The sequence below is a fragment of the Mchenga conophoros genome, linkage group LG3, assembly GCF_057382185.1.
Source record: "Mchenga conophoros isolate Kocher_MC1m ecotype Shallow Benthic linkage group LG3, M_conophoros_male_GT1.1, whole genome shotgun sequence".
NCBI classification, from domain to species: Eukaryota; Metazoa; Chordata; class Actinopteri; order Cichliformes; family Cichlidae; genus Mchenga; species Mchenga conophoros.
Genome location: NC_140528.1, coordinates 77,470,517 through 77,493,212, shown reverse-complemented (window position 1 = coordinate 77,493,212; position 22,696 = coordinate 77,470,517). Strand labels below are relative to the sequence as shown.

Here is a 22,696-nt window from a genome sequence, read left to right as displayed (position 1 = left end):
ATTCCGTTGTTTTCGTTCAAATTCTTTGGTTTTTGATCAAATTCTGTTCTTTTCTTTCAAATTCTGTTGTTTCATTCAAATTCCATTATTTGTTCTCAAATTCTGTTCGTTTCATTGAAATCCCGTTGTTTTCCTTCAAATGCTTTTGTTTTCATTCTAATTCTACTCTTTTTATTCAAATTCTATTGTTTGTTTTAGAATTCTGTTGCTTTCATTCAAACTCTGTGCTGTACATTCTAATTTCGTTGTTTTCATTCAAATTCCGTTGTTTTCATTGTAATTCTGTTGTTTTCATGCAAATTATTTTGTTTTTGATCAAATTCTGTTGTTTTCATTCAAATTCCGTCATTTTCATTTTAATTCTGCTGTTTTCATTCTAATTCTGTTGTTTGTTTTAAACTTCCATTGTTTTCATTCAAATTCTGTTGTTTTCATTCAAATTCTGTTCTGTTCATTCTAATTCTGTTGTTTTCATTCAAATTCTATTCATTTCATTCTAATTCCGTTCTTTTCATTGAAATTCCGTTGTTTTCATTCAAATGCTTTTGTTTTCATTCTAATTCTACTCTTTTTATTCAAATTCCATTGTTTGTTCTCAAATTCTGTTGTTTTCATTCAAATTCCGTCATTTTCATTTTAAGTTCCATTGTTTTGATTCAAATTCTGTTCTGTTCATTCTAATTTCATTGTTTTCATTCAAACTCTGTTCTGTACATTCTAATTCCGTTGTTTTCATTCAAATTCTATTCATTTAATTCTAGTTCCGTTCTTTTCATTGAAATTCCATTGTTTTCATTCAAATGCTTTGGTTTTTGATCAAATTCTGTTCTTTTCTTTCAAATTCTGTTGTTTCATTCAAATTCCATTATTTGTTCTCAAATTCTGTTCGTTTCATTGAAATTCCGTTGTTTTCATTCAAATGCTTTTGTTTTCATTCTAATTCTAGTCTTTTTATTCAAATTCTATTGTTTGTTTTAGAATTCTGTTGCTTTCATTCAAACTCTGTGCTGTACATTCTAATTCTGTTGTTTTCATGCAAATTATTTTGTTTTTGATCAAATTCTGTTGTTTTCATTCAAATCCCATTGTTTTCATTCAAATTCTGTTCTTTTCATTCTATTTCCATTGTTTTGATTCAAATTCCATTGTTTTCATTCAAATTCTGTTCTGTTCATTCAAATTCCATTGTTTGTTCTCAAATCCTGTTCGTTTCATTCAAATTCTGTCGTTTTCATGTTAATTCTGTCGTTTTCATTCTAATTCTGTTGTTTTCATTCAAATTCCGTTGTTTTCATTCAAATTCTGTTCTTTTCATTCTATTTACATTGTTTTGATTCAAATTCCATTGTTTGTTCTCAAATTCTGTTGTTTTCATTCAAATTCCGTCGTTTTCATGTAAATTCTGTTGTTTTCATTCTAATTCTGTTGTTTGTTTTAAACCTCCATTGTTTTCATTCAAGTTCCATTGTTTTCATTCAAATTCTGTTCTGTTCATTCTAATTTCGTTGTTTTCATTCAAACTCTGTTCTGTACATTCTAATTCCGTTGTTTTCATTCAAATTCTATTCATTCAATTCTAGTTCCGTTCTTTTTATTGAAATTCCATTGTTTTCATTCAAATGCTTTGGTTTTTAATCAAATTCTATTGTTTTCAATCTAATTCTATTGTTTTCATTCAAATTCCATTGTTTGCTCTCAAATTCTGTTCGTTTCATTAAAATTCTGTCGTTTTCATGTTAATTCTGTTTTTTTCATTCTAATTCTGTTGTTTTCATTCAAATTCCGTTGTTTTCATTACAATTCTGTTCTTTTCATTCTATTTCCATTGTTTTGATTCAAATTCCATTGTTTGTTCTCAAATTCTGTTGTTTTCATTCAAATTCTGTCATTTTCATGTTAATTCTGTTCTGTTCATTCTAATTCCGTTGTTTTCATTCAAATTCTATTCATTTCATTCTAATTCCTTTCTTTTCATTGAAATTCCATTTTTCATTCAAATGCTTTTGTTTTCATTCGAATTCTACTCTTTTTATTCAAATTCCATTGTTTGTTCTCAAATTCTGTTGTTTTCATTCAAATTCCGTCATTTTTATTTTAATTCTGTTGTTTTCATTCAAGTTCCATTGTTTTCATTCAAACTCTGTTCTGTTCATTCTAATTCCATTGTTTTCATTCAAATTCTATTCATTTAATTCTAATTCCGTTGTTTTCATTCAAATTTTGTTCTGTTCATTCTAATTCCGTTGTTTTCATTCAAATCCTGTTCTTTTCATTCAAATTCCATTGTTTGTTTTAGAATTCTGTTGCTTTCATTCAAACTCTGTTCTGTACATTCTAATTCCGTTGTTTTCATTCAAATTCTATTCATTTAATTCTAGTTCCGTTCTTTTCATTGAAATTCCGTTGTTTTCATTCAAATGCTTTCGTTTTTAATCAAACTCTATTGTTTTCATTCAAATTCCATTGTTTGTTCTCAAATTCTGTTGTTTTCATTCAAATTCCGTCGTTTTCATGTTAATTCTGTTGTTTTCATTCTAATTCGGTTGTTTGTTTTAAACCTCCATTGTTTTCATTCAAATTCTGTTGTTTTCATTCAAATTATGTTCTGTTCATTCTAATTCCATTGTTTTCATTCAAATTCTATTCATTTCATTCTAATTCCGTTCTTTTCATTGAAATTCCGTTGTTTTCATTCACATGCATTTGTTTTCATTCTAATTCTACTCTTTTTCTTCACAATCCATTGTTTGTTCTCAAATTCTGTTGTTTTCATTCTAATTCCGTCATTTTAATTCTGTTGTTTTAATTGAAGTTCCATTGTTTTCATTCAAATTCTGTTCTGTTCATTCAAATTCCATTGTTTGTTCTCAAATCCTGTTCGTTTCATTAAAATTCTGTCGTTTTCATGTTAATTCTGTCGTTTTCATTCTAATTCTGTTGTTTTCATTCAAATTCCGTTGTTTTCATTCAAATTCTGTTCTTTTCATTCTATTTCCATTCTTTTGATTCAAATTCCATTGTTTGTTCTCAAATTCTGTTGTTTTCATTCAAATTCCATCGTTTTCATGTTAATTCTGTTGTTTTCATTCTAATTCTGTTGTTTGTTTTAAACCTCCATTGTTTTCATTCAAGTTCCATTGTTTTCATTCAAATTCTGTTCTGTTCATTCTAATTTCGTTGTTTTCATTCAAACTCTGTTCTGTACATTCTAATTCCGTTGTTTTCATTCAAATTCTATTCATTTAATTCTAGTTCCGTTCTTTTCATTGAAATTCCGTTGTTTTCATTCAAATGCTTTGGTTTTTAATCAAATTCTATTGTTTTCAATCTAATTCTATTGTTTTCATTCAAATTCCATTGTTTGTTCTCAAATTCTGTTGTTTTCATTCAAATTCCGTCGTTTTCATGTTAATTCTGTTGTTTTCATTCTAATTCTGGGCCCTGTTTCAGGAAGCCGGTTTAGTGGAAAAACTGAGTAAGTATACCCTGAGTTAACAAAAACTCTGGGTTTTCGGTTTCACAAAGCGAGTTCAGCTGAAGCCTGAGTGAGTCACTATGACGACACACTCCGTGAAGCTAACCTGCCCCCTAGCAGGTTTACTACAACTAACCCTGACTGTCTCCGCCTCTTTGTCAGAAACCTGACAGTAGGAAGTGTCAGACATGGCGTGCCCCTTCCTTGAAGAGCCAGTAGATCGTGAAGCCCAAATTCTCCGCAGAGCTCTCCGCCGGGAGAGAGTGATCAGAGCGCGTTTGGACATTTTATCATTTCCTGATGATTTTCTGTGTGAACGTTACCGTTTCTCAGCACAATCTATAAGTTATTTGGATAACATCCTCAGGCCTAATATTACGCATGTGACACACCGCGGACATGCTCTCAGTTCTGTACATATTATTTGTATTGCACTTCGGTTTTTTGCAAACGGGAGCTTTCTGTATAATATTGGTGACGCTGAGCACGTTTCCAAGGCTACCGTCTGTCGGGCAGTCAGGAATGTTACAGTTGCACTGAAACGTCTCCTGCACTCGTTTGTGGTGTTCCCCGGTCATAGACCCACAAGATTTATCAAAGAAGGATGCCACAAAATTGCAGGTATCAGGATGACCAAAACTTAATTTATGGTGTGGTGATACTTGGACTACTACTTAAATTTTACATTTATTTTCAGGGTTCCCAGGCGTGATTGGCTGTATAGATGGCACTCACATTCCAATCATTGCTCCTTCAGTAAATGAAGGAGACTATGTGAACAGGAAGTCTTTCCACAGCATTAATGTACAGGTACATAGTTCCCTGTAGCATTTCAAACTAACAAATTATTCCATTATAGTAATGGATGCTAATTTGTGTTCTCTGCACTGTGAAGATCATGATGCTGCCAACATTATCACAAATGTGGAAGCCAAGTGGCCAGGCTCTGTCCATGACTCACAAATATTCCGTGAATGTACACTGAGCACAAAATTTGGACATGGTGAGTTGAGAATACTTTAAAATATATAAAGACCAATTGCTTCAGGGACATTTGAACTGAAGTGTATCCTTCTGTCTTAGGAGAGTTCACTGGCTACTTGCTTGGTGATAGGGGGTATCCATGTTTACCCTATTTGCTTACCCCTTACCCTGACCCTGAACCGGGCCCACAGCAGCGATATAATCTGGCTAATTGCAGGACAAGAGCCAGAATTGAAATGACTATCGGAATGCTTAAGGCCCGGTTCCAGTGCCTGCAAAGACTCAGGGTCACCCCAGAAAGGGCATGTGACATTATTGTGGCATGTGTGATTCTTCACAACATTGCCACAATTAGAGGAGAACACTGTCCTTCTGAACCAAACAGCAGCAGTGATCCAAACCATGAACATCCTGACCCTCGCACGGACATACAAGATGGAAGCGCAGTCAGAGACACCATATGTCACAATCATTTCTTTTGACCCATCACCTCAACATGTTGAAAGAAGAATAAACTGATTTTTTGTTCAACTGGCTTTATTGGTCGCCTGTGTTTCCTGTACACAAAGTATTAAAAGATGTAAACCTCATGAAGTGTCTCTGTTGCTTCCTCCTCTGTAACAGCTGTCAATGTTTCTTCATTATTTTCCTGTAGTAAAGAAATAAACAACATTGCTGTTCTACTGTAAACTCATATAATCTGTGGAGTATTACTCACAACTGCATGTTGGTCTGGCTCAACAGGAGGCTGCACCAGATGCAGTACACCACCACCATCAACTGATAGAATATGAGGTTCATACAGGTCACTTATGACTTACAAGGGACCAAATGGCAATTAACAAACATACCAATCACCTTACACTTCATTGTCATTATGCTCTCAAAGACAACCAAGACTGAGGCAAGGCAAAATCAGTAGGAAAATAACTTCACTACAAAATAATCCATTATGGTAAAGAGTTTATCAAATGAATGAGCAGCACTGCGAAGGTGACTGTGAAGAAAGGATGTATGCACATCATGTATTATTTTGAATTCACCCCCTATGTAGGCACTTGTGTCTTGCGGGGTTATTGACTCAGAGGATGTCCCCGCAGAGATGCCTTCGGCCACAGGGCGCCCACTGTTTTGGCTGAGGGCCAACTGCTCAGCCTCTGTGAGTGGTGGTGGTGGAGGACCCCCACCTGTTTTTCAGGCCTCCGCTTTTTTTCTGTTGGCTATAACGGGTCACATTTGAGCATACAGAGTACGCAAATATGTACTTGTAATGTGCTCAGATAATTTCAATAAGTGCTTACAGAAAGAAAATTAATGTAGCCTCTAACTGCAATTGATTTACATCGGACAAACAGACCAAGCACTATGGCTCATAATACAATTACACCTTACCTGTTTGGACTATATTTTTATATTTCATTTTTACTTGCTGCCAGGAACGTTTGGGGCCTGTTGGGTTGCACCTGCGCTCACATCACATCACAAAATAAAATGTATAAAATAACAAATAAAATATAATAAAATAACGTGTTAAATGGGTGGAAATCCCTAGATCAATGTTTATATTAACACTCACGCATTGACTCTGTCGGCTATGTTTTGCCATGCATGCTCTCTTTCTTTTGCAGCTGTGGCTGTGTTACTTTTTTCCGCGGAATTTGCATGTTATCGGTATATGCTGCCATCAGAATTTCGGCCTCAAGCGCTGTAAAATACATTGACCGCGCCACGTGAAGATTCATCAGCCAGAATAAGTGTTTACTGACAATTGACAGTGATAGTGGACATCATTATCACTATTCCAACAATCCTCTCCACACAGACAAGCATAAACACACTTGACTATCACTAAATCAAATTAAACATGCATTTGTAATGACGCTACTTAAGTTTACAATACGGTTCATTTGCTGGGTCAGCAGGTGGCGGTATCTTCGTACACTGGGGAGTAAACTGCTATTAAATCAAACAGAAGAAGAAGAAAAAATCTGCACATGCGCAGTACGGATCGGGTAGACCCGATTTGTACGGTCCGACTTTGCACATGCGCAGTAAGGATCGGGGAATCCTGATCCGTAACTATCTTTTTATTTTTCATTTTTGTCTACATTATATTGAAATGCTTCATTATTGCAAACATTTTAAGAGATACTTATTATTCTTAACATCTTAACAGATACTCTGACCCATAACTATCGTAAAAGGCTTTGACCGGAAGTAGACACCGTTCGCACATGTGTGGTACCGATCGGGTATCTGGTTCGGATCGGGTAGTGACACGCTCTCTCACCCAGGAAACACACAATCACAGAGAGAGCGTCACCCTGTAACCATGACAACCATAATGCGTCCGCCAGAACATAGCTGTCAAACAAAACCCAAACATTTAGTTAGTGCATTCTGGACTTACTGACCAATCAAAACACTGACAAAACACTTTATTCTTTAAGTCACACACACATTGTTCTGTTTTATACATCCAGTTTATGTGCAGCTGAAAGATGGGACGCAGGTATTGAAATACTGACCTTGAAATTTACCGACAACCTACCCTACTTCTTCAGTCTTAACTGCTAATCTATGTCAATATTGACATTTCAAGGTGTTCGAGGTATATAGGGCCTAAAAAATTGACCAAAAATAGATTCAGATTATATTATTGATGATGATAACAACAGTTTGATAGAAAAGCTGGCTGAGATTGTATATTTTGGTAGTATGGACACTGCTCAGGTGAAGCAAGAGCATAAACTCTGTGAGCCTGATTCTTTAAGGTCCCTCAAGCTCATCCCAAGCTGATTGATTAGACAGCCAATGTGATAGAGTTACGCACATTTACAATCACAAATGTCTGCAAGTACTCTGGATCATTTTCACAGGGAGAGGAACAGGACTGTTTGAATGAAGCTGTGAGGAACATTAAAGTAGAAGAGACCCATGTTTAAGGGACAGAATAATGTTTCTTTAATGTTTGCAAAGGCAGCAAAAGTTGTAGAACACAAGAGTGTGACTGAGTGTGAGATGGGTGTTTCAGGGAACGAGGGAAGAAGGAAGCAGCAAGGTCACACACCGGAGGGAAAATAATAAAGTAGTTACAATAACAGCCTGATTCAGTGTTCAGCAGTCATATCAGTGAAACACAGCCTGCCCCACCTATCCTCTGTCTCTGTGGAGTTACATAAACCTGGGCCAAAGAGCAGGAGTCAGTTGGAGGTATAGGCGGCCCACAGACGTACAGACGTATGCAGCTTTGAAGAATTGAAAAGAACACAAATTCATTCAGCTGAGGAGAGAACTAGCTCCAAGCTCCGTTTCTGTGCAGTTCTCAGCAGTTATCAGAATCAACCTCCGAAGTCCACAACAGAAAAAGCTTTGCATAAAGCAGCAGATAAATCCCATTACCAAGCATGTAAATTCTACTTACACCAAAGCATAGCATTAACCTGCAAGCACTGCTCCAATGTGATCACATGTGGTTCGTCATGTGTACGGCAGGAACAACTAACGAGGCACTGGGATTCGGTCTCTGGTTAGCTCAATCTGCGAAAACAAACCTATGCATTCTCCAAGCAATGCCTTTCCCACTGAAATTAATAAAGTTAACGTCAGGTGTGAAAAGCGTTTGAAACTTGCGGTTGTGAATACAGGTCCTTTCTAATAAGTTTGTGGAGACGAATGTTAGGAATTATATCAACCTGTATTTCCCGACCTTGGTTCATGTCATTTCTTGTCATCAAGCGGGCAGGTTCACCGTTTGTGGTGTTGGGATTTATGTGGCAGTATTATTGTAAATAACATAGTACACTGTGTGCTACAAGTGGTTTGTGCCTTGGGTTTGGTGAGTAATTTTTTTAACTGTAATTAGCGCGGATGCAGCTTGCTAACTAAGTTTTCCAGTGTTAGCTGATAAATTAGCATGCAAACACATGCTGTTTATCTCTGAGGCACGATCACTTTCCTTCATGTCTGTGAAGGTTCTCAGTCATCCAGGTCAAGTCTAAGTCTAAGGAGCTTGGATTTAAAAGCATCTGGACTTCTTTAAGTCGTTCATAAAGAAGTCAGGTGAACCACTCCAATACACAGACTTAACAATGTGGTGTATGCTGTACAGTGTAGCGGGGAATGCCCAGACCTCTACATTGGAGAGACCAAACAGCCACTTCACAAGCGCATGGCACAACATAGAACAGCCACCTCCACGGGACAAGACTCAGCAGTCCATCTGCATCTAAAGGACAAAGGTCACTCTTTCGAGGATGCCAATGTTCACATTTTGGACAGAGAGGACAGATGGTTTGAAAGAGGAGTGAAAGAAGCCATTTATGTCCACTGTGAGCGACCATCTTTGAACAGAGGCGGTGGTTTACGACACCAACTGTCTGCCATCTATAATCCAGTTTTGAGTTCCCTCCCCAGACGCCTTAACGCCCACTCACATCCTGTGACCCACACCTGTTTTCACACTTTGGCTCATGTGATTAGGTAGAGGATCATCAGTGGGTCCTTTTGTCCCTCTTTGGGGGGTTACTCCCACGGGGTTTAAATCTGGGACTCTCTGCCATTTGACCTTAAAACAGAAAAAGCTTCTCAGATGAGAGGTGAAACGTCTTCAAGCAACTTAAAGAAGTCCAGACACTTTTCTTTGCAATCTCCTTAGACCACTTTCATTCATGTTAATCCATGTATTCCGTGTGCACGCCCGTCTTCTCACAAATGACCTCCTAACAGGTTTGGGCAGCACTACATATCTCATACCATGGAAAAGATAGGATGATATTCCTGGATTAGGAAAGCTGATAAAATTTTACTTTCACATCCAAAAGTAGAACCAAATATGCATCAGCTTGAGAATGCTGAGCAAGCCAGAACGGATTTTTGAGATGAGATATCCAGACAAAGACATCCAGTAATGTGTTTTGGATATTTCAATATCATAAAAACCCAGAAGCCTAAAATACTGGAAGGATTGAGCAGGATTAAAAGCAGGATGTGGCCTGTGGATATAGTCAGCTGTCACGTGTCCCTAAGTAGAGACACAAAATGTCTCAAGGGAGAAAAGGAGCAAGGCATCTGTCTGAATATACGTGGAATCATGCAGAGGGTGCGATGGGACGAACAACATCTGGCATCCGCAGCACGCTGCAGCACATCCAGCAGATGGAGACAGAAATGCTTTCATGGGTGGTTTTGCAGACAGAGAAGCAGCTGGAGGCTTAGTATACAGGCTCAGAGTGCTGGACTTGGGGTGAAACCCTCCGTGCATGGTCAGGAGCTTCCTGGTCCTGATGTCAGTGGCTTTTATCTCCTAGGTAATTAAGGTGCTATGGTTACTACATGGCTATGAAAAAATGTCTCCTCCACATAAAATAACACTAAAGTATTATTGTTTTGCTCATCTAAATTCCATTTCATTTGTTGCATGGTGAACTTAACACACTAGACTTTTGCAGTTATCCAAGCTTTGTTAAGATCATAAACTCAGGAATGCTAACACTTAAACTTGAAGTCATTTAGCTCAGCAAGACAAGTGAAGCATCAAAATCTTTGAAGTACTGTGTTTGAGCCACTGAGTTTGTGCATGTTTGTTCTTTTCATTTTTTTTCTTTAGACACTTTTACATTTTTTTTTGTTTATTTATTTGTTTATTTGTTTATTTTCTCACTGATAAATAGGCATAAAAAGCAATCCTTGAATGCAAGGATTTCTCTTGCTAGAAGGTCTAATAAGAATCCAGGTGTCGGACCTGCATCTGCAACTGATGTCAAAGTAACATCACAGATTTTGATCCAACTTTCATTTTGGAATCGTTATTCAGTTATAACAAGACATTGAGCAGAGACCACAAGCTGAAGGGCATCCATATACTTTTAAAGAATGCAATAAATTCTAAGAATCAAGCAAATACAAAGCAAAGCAAAAATACATAAAAAACAACAATAACTGCAAATGTGTGCACATAAATAGCCATCATCAGTTTACCAGCATGCCTCCATAGGCTGTATAGGTGTATATAACAGAAACCCAGTGTCTGCTGAACCCCATGTTGATGATTTATGGCTGTCATGTGCTGATCTTTAATCCTTTTCTTAGAAGTGTCATGCTTGAAGCAGAATTAGAAATCCATCTAAATGGCCCTTGCTTTTTTCAAATAGCATGAATGATGGTAGTGACGTCTCTGTTAATGATTCATATTGGGACATGTTGACAAAAGTGATGGTATTCTTCCTCATTTGGCTCCCTCTTGCTATCTGGCACCATGTACAAGGCCCGCAGAAAGAAGTGGTACATGCAGTTATTGCATACCGTTCCCTGTGCAGACACGAGCTAGGGGCAAGGATCAAGGGAGTTAAATATACAGAAGAAACAAATGTTATCAAATAGTTCATGTTCAAAGCTATAACAGCTCTATAACACAGCTGATTGCTTGGCTGCGGTCATTAAACATAGTCCAAGTCAATCTAAACAAAAACGCCTGGAACAAAAGTAGAGTGCAGAGTGGAGTACGACCCTCTGAAACAACCACGAGCTTTCTCAGACGGAATCTGAGAAAGTAAAAACAGACTGAACACGTCGAAGCTGATCCCAAATCAGATAAACCGTGAAAGCAGCTGTGACTTTTGTGATGGTTTGCTAAGTATTGACGCAGTTACGGTGCCATTTATTTATTTAAAAAAAGCCTCAGTAATAATAAATGTCATATGAACTTGCGCCTCAATACTGTATCACTGGCATGTCAACACCCTGACAACTGTGGTCATCCATGGGATGAGTCCAGAAGGATCCAGGGCAGGTAAACGCAGATACTCCCAAACTTTTCCTGCTATCTTACAGGTAATGCATGAAAGGCATTACCTAAGGCACCAAAAAACAAAGCAGTCGGTACACATCAATGAGATTTTAGCTGTTAGATATGTGCAAATGCCTCCTTTTGATCTTTTACACCTTTTAAAAGTAAACACAGTTATTGTTTACCTCACTCAGTTGCACTCAGTTTATGTCCTGATCCTGTATTTATACTGAACCGTAAAACAGCTGCAGATGCCAGAGGCTCACAGGTTGGTTATAGAGGTCATGACAGAGGCCGGGGGATGTAATGACCATCTGGCCATATTTGGTGGATGCTTCACATGATGGCAAAGGTGCCCTCAAAACCTCAATGCTATGTGTTCACACATGGCAGTGGCAACGTGAGTAAATCAGAGAAATACACTAATTCATACCCTCCTCATCATCATAAATAGTTAGAACTTAACGTTAACATCTAACAAATCGCCCAGTAACCCATTTAGGGTAAAGGTTAGGTTGGAATGTTCCTCTTAAATGGAACTGGTGTACCTAAATAGAAACATGTGGTGTGAATGAGACACGGCGGGTCCAGGGATCATAGGTTTGAGCCATTTTATTCAATATTTGTCACACCACAACACACACCAGCCCCTGAGTCCCCGTGTTTTTAACCATGCGGGCGTGATTAAGGATGTTGACAAAACATTAAGACAGAAAAACTTTAAGGTCAAAATGCATGAACGAGAGTTGCTAAATCAGCAGCTTCTCAAATTATGCTGATTTAGCATGTGGGTAAAATCCAACTCAAAGTTGATGCTTACGCGTAAAATGCTGATAAAAATTACATGTTTAAACCTTTAAAGGGATATAGAGTAGAACAAAGGAGTACTGCGGAGCAGTGGCATGTGGCTCCGTGCCCATATTTTGAATACTGCAAGTGTTCTTCATCAAATTCACTGACAAGTTGTTGACTTGGGCATTTCCTTGGATTCACATCACACTATTGTTTTAAAATCAGCTTTACAACATTTAGCATTTATTACGAGTCACTGAAACAATCCAACACTAAATATTTAGCAGCGACACAGAGATCAGCTAAATAGATATGCACAGGAAATGGAATATTAGCGGTGAAACAGAATATTTACAGTGAATAATCAAAGAGTTTACAGAAGCAAAATGGAAATATTTGACATTCTTCAATTCTTCCCCAACAGCCCACTCACTAAACCAAACTGAACTGGATAAGAAGACACAAATATGGATGACTGGTTTCATCTCAAAATCTTAATTTGATATGTACATTCAGTATAAACAGCATTGCCATATAATCATTATTAACCAAAAACAGATGCATTTTTGCTCATAAATAACGTTCTGTGTAGTTTGTGTTTCCTTCATTCTTCTAGAAGGTGAGCACTTAATATGAAGATGGTGTCAAAAATAGCATTAAATTAGGACTGTAGATAAAAGCTCTCTTCTCTTTGCATGAAACCCATAATAACAGTTTATAAAGACATTTTCTCAAGTGATAAAATTCATGTCATTGTACATAACATTGCGACGTAACATTGCAGCATGGTGTTCATTTTGTAAATTATGGCCCGATTTAGAGTAGAATAAATAATAAAGTGAAGCATGCATTAGCGTGTGGCTACCTTGTGATTCACAAGTGTCTGTCACTTAAAAAGGTTTAAAGAAACAAAGATGCACATTGTGAACTTCTCACCTCGAATGAAACCAAATGGTGACGTTATGATAACAATGTCCAGTGTTTACATATCCATATATGTATTTATAGTGCTTACACCATCAGTATGTTGTAGTGTCTTGCATGTATAGAACAATAACAAGTTTCACTTCACTAAAAATGCTACATTAATACAGCAATGTGCATAAATAGTACTCGCTATGTGCACAGAAGTACTGCCAGCTGAACCCTGAAATCCCTGAAACCCCCAAATCTACCTTATCATTAGGAAAGAGAAGAACACTTTCTTACATACACTTATCAGCATAAGAGAAGCTATATCTTCCAAGGTTACTGAAAAGAAATTGTTTGTAGAGTTGAGCTCTATTAGTTTCCACCAGTGAAAGAATATAATCTCACAATCAAAGTAGTTACTTAAAGGAACACAAAGCCCCGGCTCTGATATTGAAATGCCTTTTTATCACAGCTCTTTCACTTCATCTTGGGACAAACTGAACTTTCCTCTCCGCAGGACGCATTGTGTCCCTGCTGAATTCTCTGAGGTAACCGGGAGTGGCTCCAGAGCAGAGGAAATGTGATTAAATCAACTCCTGTACTCTGGAGGACACACTGTGGGGAGAAAGTCAGTTTTAGATGTGTCTAGACCAAGTGCGCCCCCTGCAGGGATGTTAGATGGGTGTATCTGGCTGAAGAAGAAGAGGCGTGGGATGCTGCTCTTCTTTTCAGCTCTCTGGAGATCTGGAGCCAAGATAGCGGATAGCAGCAGCAACCATACAGACAGTCGCTCCACACACTCCCCTGTGAGACACACGAAGAGAAGCCTGAACGCAAGTGGGAGGCTCAAACAAAAGGTGAACATTTGCATTTAGGTGTGAAAGAAACGCCATGCAGCAGATTGGTACTGCAGTAAACCAGCACGATTACTTAAAGTTAGACTACAAATAGAGTCAAATATTTACATTATAGTTTTGCAACATTTCTTTTTGACAAAGAAGGCCAGATTTCAAAAATGCATGTAGTGTGGATAAAAGCAGGCAGTATCTTTGTCAGTGCATGAGTACTAAGTGTTCTTGTGTTTCAGTGAGAATCCTTTCTCTGAGGACATCGGCTTTCTTGCAGCCAAGTCTTTGCTCATAGCAACAGAGAAAGGACTTGTCAGTAATGTCAGGATGAAAATGCTGGTGGGTGAGATTTGATAAATCAATAAAGTCTGAGAAACAGCAAAACAGCCGATGTTCATTCCATGCACAGCTACGGCATGTGATTTTTCCCTTCATGATACTGAGTCAGCAGAGCAACTTTGAGGCCAGTTTCTGTCGGTTTTCTTTCCCTACTATCACTCCTCACTCTAGAACAGCAGGTCTAGCCTTGTGTAAGTTAAACTTCTAACTTCATTTTGGCTTGATTATGATGTAATATGACCTTTACCAACAGACAGACTGTATTCGGCCTAATTGGAAGTTTTGTGTGGGTCTGGGAAGTTTTGGCAAATGAAGTCCTGTTCTTCTGTTTTGATTAACAGATACATTAGTCTGTGCACTGCACCTCTGTGGTTTATGGATACAGCTAAACAAGTTTTTGCTTTGTAGATCATCAAGTGATCTATTAGTTGCATGTGCTCATAGATTAGGGCCAGAATTCTTGAAGTCCAATGCAAACCTTTTGTACAGAACTGACAAAAGGAGGAAAGTACACTGTACTCCTACAGAAAAACTCCAAAAGAGCATTTGTCTTCCCTTCAACTCTTTGTTTCTAGACAGCAAAGCAGACTAAACCTTTTTAACACTAAGACACTGGTTAGAAGACTTGCCAGCTCATGCTCATGCCAGCCATAAACTGTTACCGACATCTGATAAACACAAATTACAAACACTTTCAGGGTACACATCAGACAGATTTTTCGCTATAAACTACGTCAGTGTCATGCTAATGATAAAAGACAAGTGAAAGAAAAACTGGAGAATTCAACAGCTCGGCCACGTTTGATGTGTTTCTGCAGTTGAAAGACTTTTGCGGGTATTTTGACAAGTCCCTGGCAATACATCAGATAAAAATTAAGATATTTCACTTTCAAGCCCAAAAAATAATGAGAACAAGTTGTACCAAATTCCATGCGAGTCCATTTATTAGACAGTTCATCTAAAATGCGAATCTCATAGTAGCACTACAAGAAATCCTGCTGGCCTTGGCAATCACCAGTGTCTACTCCAGTGATTCTCTGGGAACCATGAATGTCTATGAACAGTGAAACTGGGGGTAACTGAAGAAACATAGCGGGATAAATATATTTAATTTTTTAAGAAAGATGGCTCTGAACGTCAGCGTATGTAAGGAAGTTTTATTTTCATGGTATGTACCGTTAAGGCCTTATCTCTTTTCTCTTATGAGAGAATAGTTGCCTTGTTTCACAAACAGCCTACATGCTGGGACTTGTTTTCATAAGAATTTTTGGCACCCTCCTAGCTCATGCTCTGCGGTATTGACAGCCACTGACAGCCCACTCCACCTCCATTAAAGCCAACATTACCAACCACCTCCTTCTCTCCGATGGCAGCGCTCCAGCATCTGCCTTGCTGGCCTTCAACCACTCCCACCATATCTCTCCTTTTCTTCACTGTCCCAGAAAGGACAGGCTGGCCTTATCCCACATCAAACTGAACATTTGTTGTTTGCATGGGAAACAGCTGTTTCATATTAGCTGAGCACTGATCAGTGACGGCAACCTGATGTCTATCAGGAGTCTGTGTTCACACATCCAGGTGGATGAGTGCACAGTGTGGACAAACACAGCAGTGAGGCAGTAGGTGGGTGCCGGAGCAATTCAGTACTTAGTTGTTTATTCATTTGTTTATTCATGGCAGTTATGCACGCTTATTTATTTAATAATTAACAAATATCTAATGTTACCGCACAGACTAACAATGATGTTTGCGTTGCTCAAGTAATAACTGGTGTCATTACGATAGCACGTAGTGACGCTGGATCTATTTCTCCTGTGTGCTGTTATTGTGATTCATCACTTATATACCTCAATCTCCTCAGCTACAGTCAGAATTATGCAAAGGCCCAGCAGCTCTGTGTAATTGAGCTGGGGACACAATGCGCTGCATTGGGAAGCAATCAGTCACATTCTGTTTATCATGACATCAACTACAGCTGCAGGGATAGATTCTTTCATTTGAATGAAAGACTTTATAATCGCTAACAGTTAGAGTAAAGTTTAACTTGTCTTCCAGACTGAACATGGAAGAGCCCTGTGGTAAACGGCTCTATCATTTATTCACTGAGGAAACTGTGACAAAAGCTTTAATCACATCAGTGTCCAACACTGAATTTAAACAGAATATGCCTACATCCTGTTAAATACGGCCAACAGAAGAAGTGAGGGAAACACTGAAACCCGCTTATACAACAATACAGACCCACATATGTTTTGCAGAACAGCTAAGTTTTATTAATACATCTGTGAAGGTTCTCAGTCATCCAGGTCATCGTAGTCAAAGGAGATTGCAAAGAAAAGCGTCTGGACTTCTTTAAGTTGCTTGAAGACGTTTCACCTCTCATCCGAGAAGCTTCTTCAGTTCTAAGGTTAAATGGTGGAGAGTCCCAGATATAAACCTAGTGGGAGTTTCCCCCCACAGAGGGACAAAAGGACCCCCTGATGATCCTCTAATCGCCTGAGCCAAGGTGTGAAACTGGGTGTGGGTCCCAATCAGCCAGAGTTTCGGGTGTGTTCATTGTGAAACCTGGCCCCACCTTATCATGCGAATTCCTGAGGTCAGATGGCCCAGGATGTGAGTGGGTGTTAAGGCGTCTGGGAAGGGATCTCAAAACTGGATTATAGATGGCAGAGAGTTGGTGTCGTAAACCCCCGCCTCTGTTCAAAGATGGTCGCTCACAGTGGACATAGATGGCTTCTTTCACTCCTCTTTCAAACCATCTGTCCTCTCTGTGTGAAGTGAAAAGCAGCTCCCCAGGTTCAGATAGTAGTTTCGAATATTATCACCAGTGAAGCACATGGGAAAATATATTTTGGAAGACATGGTGTCAGTCTTTTTAGGGGAATTTAAAAAACTTGTAGTGTCCAGGACAACGAGACATGTAGCCTTTCTATGTGATTGTTAGCCTTATTAGCATTAGCAAAATGTTACTTTTCATTAACTAACCATTTGTGTTTACTAAGCAGCAACCTCTGGAGCTCTGGACTCACTAAAATGTGAGTATCGAGTATTTTATCTGTATCTTAGCAGTAAATAGTTACTGTCTCTTTGAAACCAAAGCTTGCTAGCACTGAGTTATAACTTTAGCTTAGTACTTCATCTTGTCAGTCAAAGACAGTCATTTCTACCTCAAAAAAAGAAAGAAAAAACATTTGCCACCACTCCATTGTCCATTAAAAATTGATTTGGATAGGATTTAAGCCCAAACACTGGAAGAAATAAGAACTTGAATCAAATAATTACAAAACTGCTACAAAGACCCACCTTGTGCCTTAGACTGTAAAGTTCCAATTTCTCCAGCGCCTTAGGCTATAAAGTTCCAAATTTGAGACTGACTGGAAGACATGAACTAAAATATCTATTTGTGCATATTTCTTTAGGTTGTATTATGTAAGTGTTATGTGAGTGTTACTGGAGGTTTACTTATTTCAAATATACATGTACTGAGATTTTTTTTGTCATTAATGTTTAATTTTATTATTAATTCTATTATTAATGTTTTGGTGAGGCTCAGAGAAGCTAGCTGCCCCTACCAACATAGCAAAATTGGTATGGGCCGGATCTGGCCCACACAATGTGCTTACACATGGCCCACATACCGCAAAGAATGACGGCCCTTTGGCGGCCCAGACCTGGTTTGCCAGAGGTGGCCCACACATGGGCCAGCACAAGGCCAGTTGCAGACACACTGGTGGTCCTGTGCTGGCCCATGTGTGGATTACCTCTGGCAAACCTGATCTGGGCCACCAAAGGGCCATCATTCATTGCAGTATGTGGGCCATGTGTAAGTTGTGTGCAGCCACGGGCCAGTTGCAGACATACTGCTAGCCCTGTGCTGGCCCAGAACAATTTCAGTTCTGGCCCCAGATGTCAGCCTAATGTTTACCTTAATCAAGCCATCTAATAACAACATGTGCCGGAACATAATAATGCAAAAGTAACACAATGAAACTCTATTCAGACAGAGTAGAGTGGACTGACTCTTACGCAGAGCTTTTCTACTCTCCTGGATTACTTTCTAACTAGATTCATACACATTCACACTCTTGACATGCAGACTGGAGGAGCCAGGGATCGAACCATTAACCTTCCAATCAGTAGGCAACCTGCTCTACCGCCTGAGCTACAGCCACCAACTAGCAAAGATGAGTAAACCGTCACTAGGTTTTTGATAAAGTGTACACTCACAAACCTGTCCAACCTGCATTTGAAACGTTGGCTACCGTAGCAGTACAGTATTGCAACATGGCATTTGGGTCTTCTAACTAAAATAGGAAAATAGGAACATAAATAGTGCCATCATTGCCAGACCTGCCCCACATCTGGTTGACATAACATCCTGCCATAACACTGATCAGTCAGAAGTGCCAGCTTGATGCCAGATCTGGGTCAGACCTGCTTGCTATGTGGGTAGTGCGATTAGAGATGCTTAGACCTCACAGGTTTTATTTTAAAATCTCATGTGAATCTCATGTGATTTGAGTGTGGTATATCTTAGAATTTCATCAGGAAACAATTTTATGGGTTTGTTTTTGTTTTTTTCTAAAAAAAAAAAAAGGCAACAGTTATGCTGTTTTCTAGTACCTTTATGCCATATCGCTGCCTGACAGACGCCCTCATGGCAAGAGAGGCTGGTGGTACACAGCCTATACAGTCCAGCAGAGGTAGGCAGGGGCAAGCTCCCACTGCACTGGTCACTTTACAGGTAAAGACTGGGAGGCAGCACAGGGCAAAACAGCCTGCATAGATTACATAAATACACTATATTAAATCACTGACAGGTAATAAGAGTTCAATCCAACTATCAGTCAATCACTGGGGATCAGCAAAGACAATGTAATAATTTAATATACTTACAGTCGCCCATGTCTTTGTAGCACTCACACAGACCAGTGCTCCATTGCCCTTCCTCTTGAACCGTGCTCTGTGGCTGAACCTGTACCACCTGTCGCAACATTATTGAACTATTCAAAAGAAAAGTGGATTAACATTAGAAGATAAAAGATAAGAAGAGAACTATATTATAATTGCAAATAAATTCCTTGACGATGCTCATTACATGATGAAGTTTAGTCCATCTATCCATTTTCTGTTGCTTATTCAAGTTTGGGTCAGAGCAGAGATACCCTGATATTTCCTCTCCCAAGATCATCTGTGGGGACACTGAAGAAGCATTCCCATGCCAACCAAGAGATTTAATCTTGCCAGCGTCGTGGAGAGATACTATCCTGAATCTGCCCTCTATCCTTCTCCCGGTAGCACATGGTAGGAAACACCTCACCTAGGAGGCATCAAGGAGTCACCCTGATCAGATGCACTAATTACCTCAATTGGCTCCTTTCAGTGTGAAGGAGTACTCTAAGCCCCTCCCATATGACCAAGCTACAAAGGGTGGTTGGACTACATTGCTCCTTCTGAACATGAGGTTCAATTCATCTCCCTTTGTCCCGGACCACTGCAGAAGGTGTGTAAGTGGGATTGAAGACATCATTCTTTCTACCACCAAATTATACTCTCTAATTTGAGGTTAGCTGTCCTTGCCCACTCTATGCAGTGTGAGGAGGAAGTCACTACCCCTTCCTCTTTCATCTGATGATTAGCTAGAAATACCTTGAAGTTGACCAAGTCTTTGCTTTAGCTACTGCCAGGGTTATATTGTCAACTGCCTCCAGAGTCCCACGCTTCACAGGACTCCTTCTTCATCTTAGCTGCTACCTTCACCTCTGTGGTCTATCTGGTTTGGGGTTTTACTGCCACTCAGACATCAACTATCTTGGAGCCACAGCTCCATAAATCAGCTTTGGCAACAGAGGTGCACGATATGAGGGACTCATTGTGGACCCTTGGAATGCTCTCAAAGCTTTACCAAAGCTGGGATTTGAAGATCCTGTGGAGCAGGTTTTTCCCAGACACTCCTTAAGAGCCTTTACTGTACATAGAGTAAACCAGGTTTCTCCAGCATCTCCCACTGCCCCCTGATCCAACTCAACACCAGGTGGCAATCAGCTGATGCCTCTGTTTCTCTCTTTACCAAAATGTCTAATACATACATGGTCGCAGGTTTAATGATAAGATTACAAAATCAATCCTCAAACTGTGTCTTAGGGCATCCTGGTGCCAAGTGCACATATGGACAGTCTTATGCTCAAATACAGTGTTTGTAATTGACACACTGTGGTTAGCACAGAAGTGCAACAAGAAAACACCATGTGAATTCAGATCACTCAGGTCTTCCCTCCTAATCACACCGTCATTGTCCATGTGAGCACTGAAGCAGTCCAGCTGAACAATAGTGTCCCCATCATGCGTACCTTCAAACATATTGCCCAGGGACTCCAAGAAGGTTGAGTACAAACATGATATGGCACATGAGCACAAATGACAGTCAGGACCTGTTCCAGGATCCAGGTCCAAGGCACACAGAAGCAATTCTCTAATCCAGTGGGGGTGAAAAACCCAATCTGCAGGTACCAAACTGGACAAATACAAGTCTACCTACTCCTGCTCACCACCTCTTCTACCAGAAGTCATATTTCATACTCCTAAAGCCAGATCTAACCAGAAACCAGGCTCAGGGTCACCAGGATTTCCACCCCGACCCCTGCCTGATCCACAAAGTATAAAACTCCCTGAGTCGGGAGGTCACCACAGAAATGAGACATTCCCTCATTCAAAAATGAAATTATATTATCAATAGCTTAGGAATTAGGAAAATAAACACCTGTGAACATTTTTGCAGTTATTGTAGCAATGAGTTATTTTTTACTTTGTTTATTTATGCCCCAGCATAAACCACGCAGATTAACTTCTCTACACAGCAGCAAAAAAACCCCCAAACAAACAAAAAAACAGGTACAGATGTACAAACTAGCAAACTTTTTGTTTGTGACCTCAGGAGCAAGCTGTCCCTCACTCATTAAAGTATTAAACACTGCTGTCTTCTAACATAAGCTGTTATTTAGCTTTATCTCTTCAGCCACATTTCAGTCCCCGAGGAGATAAAATATTCCACTAGAACTCTGCTCAGGAGCAGACCGGGTTACAGGCAGCCTTCCGTCTGAGGAATAATTCACATCGCTGTTCCAGAGAGTGTGGAAATGTTCAACCAGACATGATAGAATAGATGACTCACCTTATCCAAACCGTTGTAAGCCAAGTTTTGTGCTCTACTCTTTTTCACTTTTTCTTTCTTTTACTCTTCCCTATTTTACTTACATATCTGAATGCTGCTCATAAGTCACCACCTGACTGTAATGTTTTGGTGTAAATATGGGTGAAACGAGACAAACAGGCCTTTTTGCTGACCTGCAGTGTGCTGAGTCCAGTGAGAGGTTGGTTAAAGTGTAAAAAGTAGTTTAGACACGAAAATTTGTAGGAAGCTGTGTAAAATAAAACGATTGCATAACTCAACACCTCTAATTTAGAAAATTAGTAGTTTGGAATTTCACCATCCGAACAGGGTTTCCAGTGATTCTTCTTGGTAAACCATTTCACCACAAACAATGTCTCCACTATGATATCTGATTTCTCATTTCTTGTTGAAGTGTGCAAAACATTTAACAGGAAAGGCCCATTCAGTAACGCTTACCCTTATCACACAGAACCTGTTCTTCTCTTGCATCAGGGCTAAAGCTGAGACGAATGATCATAAAAGAGATTAAAAGAGGTGACATTCCTCGTAGGCAGTAAACAGGTGGGTATGAAAAATATAAGAAAATGGAGATTATTGACAGCACAACTGACAAGAAATAGCTAGAAAAGAAGAGAGGGGGATGGTAAGAAGGACGTTAATATTTTCATAGAAGATAGAAAGCACTAAAAATAACTCAGTCTCATATTTTGTTTTATACTGCGGTGATCTGTTGTAATACTGTACTTAATATTTCACAGGCCCACAGAGTAATGTTCTCATTTCACAACCAAAACGCAATAGTTGTGAAATAAAGCAAAGCTAGACTTTGTCATTTTGGGAAACACCTATTTTCTTAGTTTAAACTTAGAAAGCAAAATTCCAGTAAAATCCCCAATTTCATGGTGTTTATATCAAATTCTGACTCTACCATCTAAATGTCACAGCAAAAACTGTCCAATGTAGTTCAACAAATGCAACAAAATTTTTAGCATGAACAGAAAAGGGGAGGAGAGGCACAACAGGGTTTTACAGCCATCTGTAAACCATGGTTGTCATGGTTTGGAGCTGCATTTTAGACAGTGGTGTTGGTGCTATTCAAAATTGACAGAATTATAAACATTGAAATTTACTGTCAGTCTTTAATCTAACATGCAAGAGCATCTAGACACTCTTGATGCATGCTCAATCATCTAAGTAAGTAAATCCCAAAAGGTTGATTCTGTTCATCTGGACGTAGCGTTTTCAGTGGGAGAAACATTTCTTAAATGATCCAATTGACTTCTTCAGTCTCAGCTGACTGCAGGTTTCCCCAACCTCATAAACAATTCATTGGATGCTACATCCAGATGAACAGAATCAACCTTTTGGGGCCATCTGGAAAGAAACTG

General features: G+C 39.2%; 1 protein-coding gene across 2 annotated transcripts; it reads right to left on the bottom strand.

Moving 5' to 3' along the window:
• Nucleotides 1-13,153: 13,153 nt before the first annotated feature.
• LOC146580572 (placenta-specific gene 8 protein-like) lies at nucleotides 13,154-21,372 on the bottom strand. Of its 2 annotated transcripts, none has more exons than XM_085269628.1 (4): nucleotides 21,309-21,372; nucleotides 19,034-19,140; nucleotides 18,761-18,915; nucleotides 13,154-13,754 (listed from the first exon to the last, which is right to left on the bottom strand). In XM_085269628.1, the coding sequence occupies exons 2-4, from the start codon at nucleotides 19,131-19,133 to the stop codon at nucleotides 13,596-13,598; spliced, it is 414 nt and encodes a 137-aa protein (XP_085125754.1). In that variant the 5' UTR covers nucleotides 19,134-19,140; nucleotides 21,309-21,372; the 3' UTR covers nucleotides 13,154-13,595. The 2 variants fall into 2 exon arrangements, with proteins under 2 accessions (XP_085125754.1, XP_085125753.1); XM_085269627.1 differs by lacking the exon at nucleotides 21,309-21,372 and adding an exon at nucleotides 19,236-19,356.
• Between the last annotated feature and the right edge of the window lie 1,324 nt (nucleotides 21,373-22,696).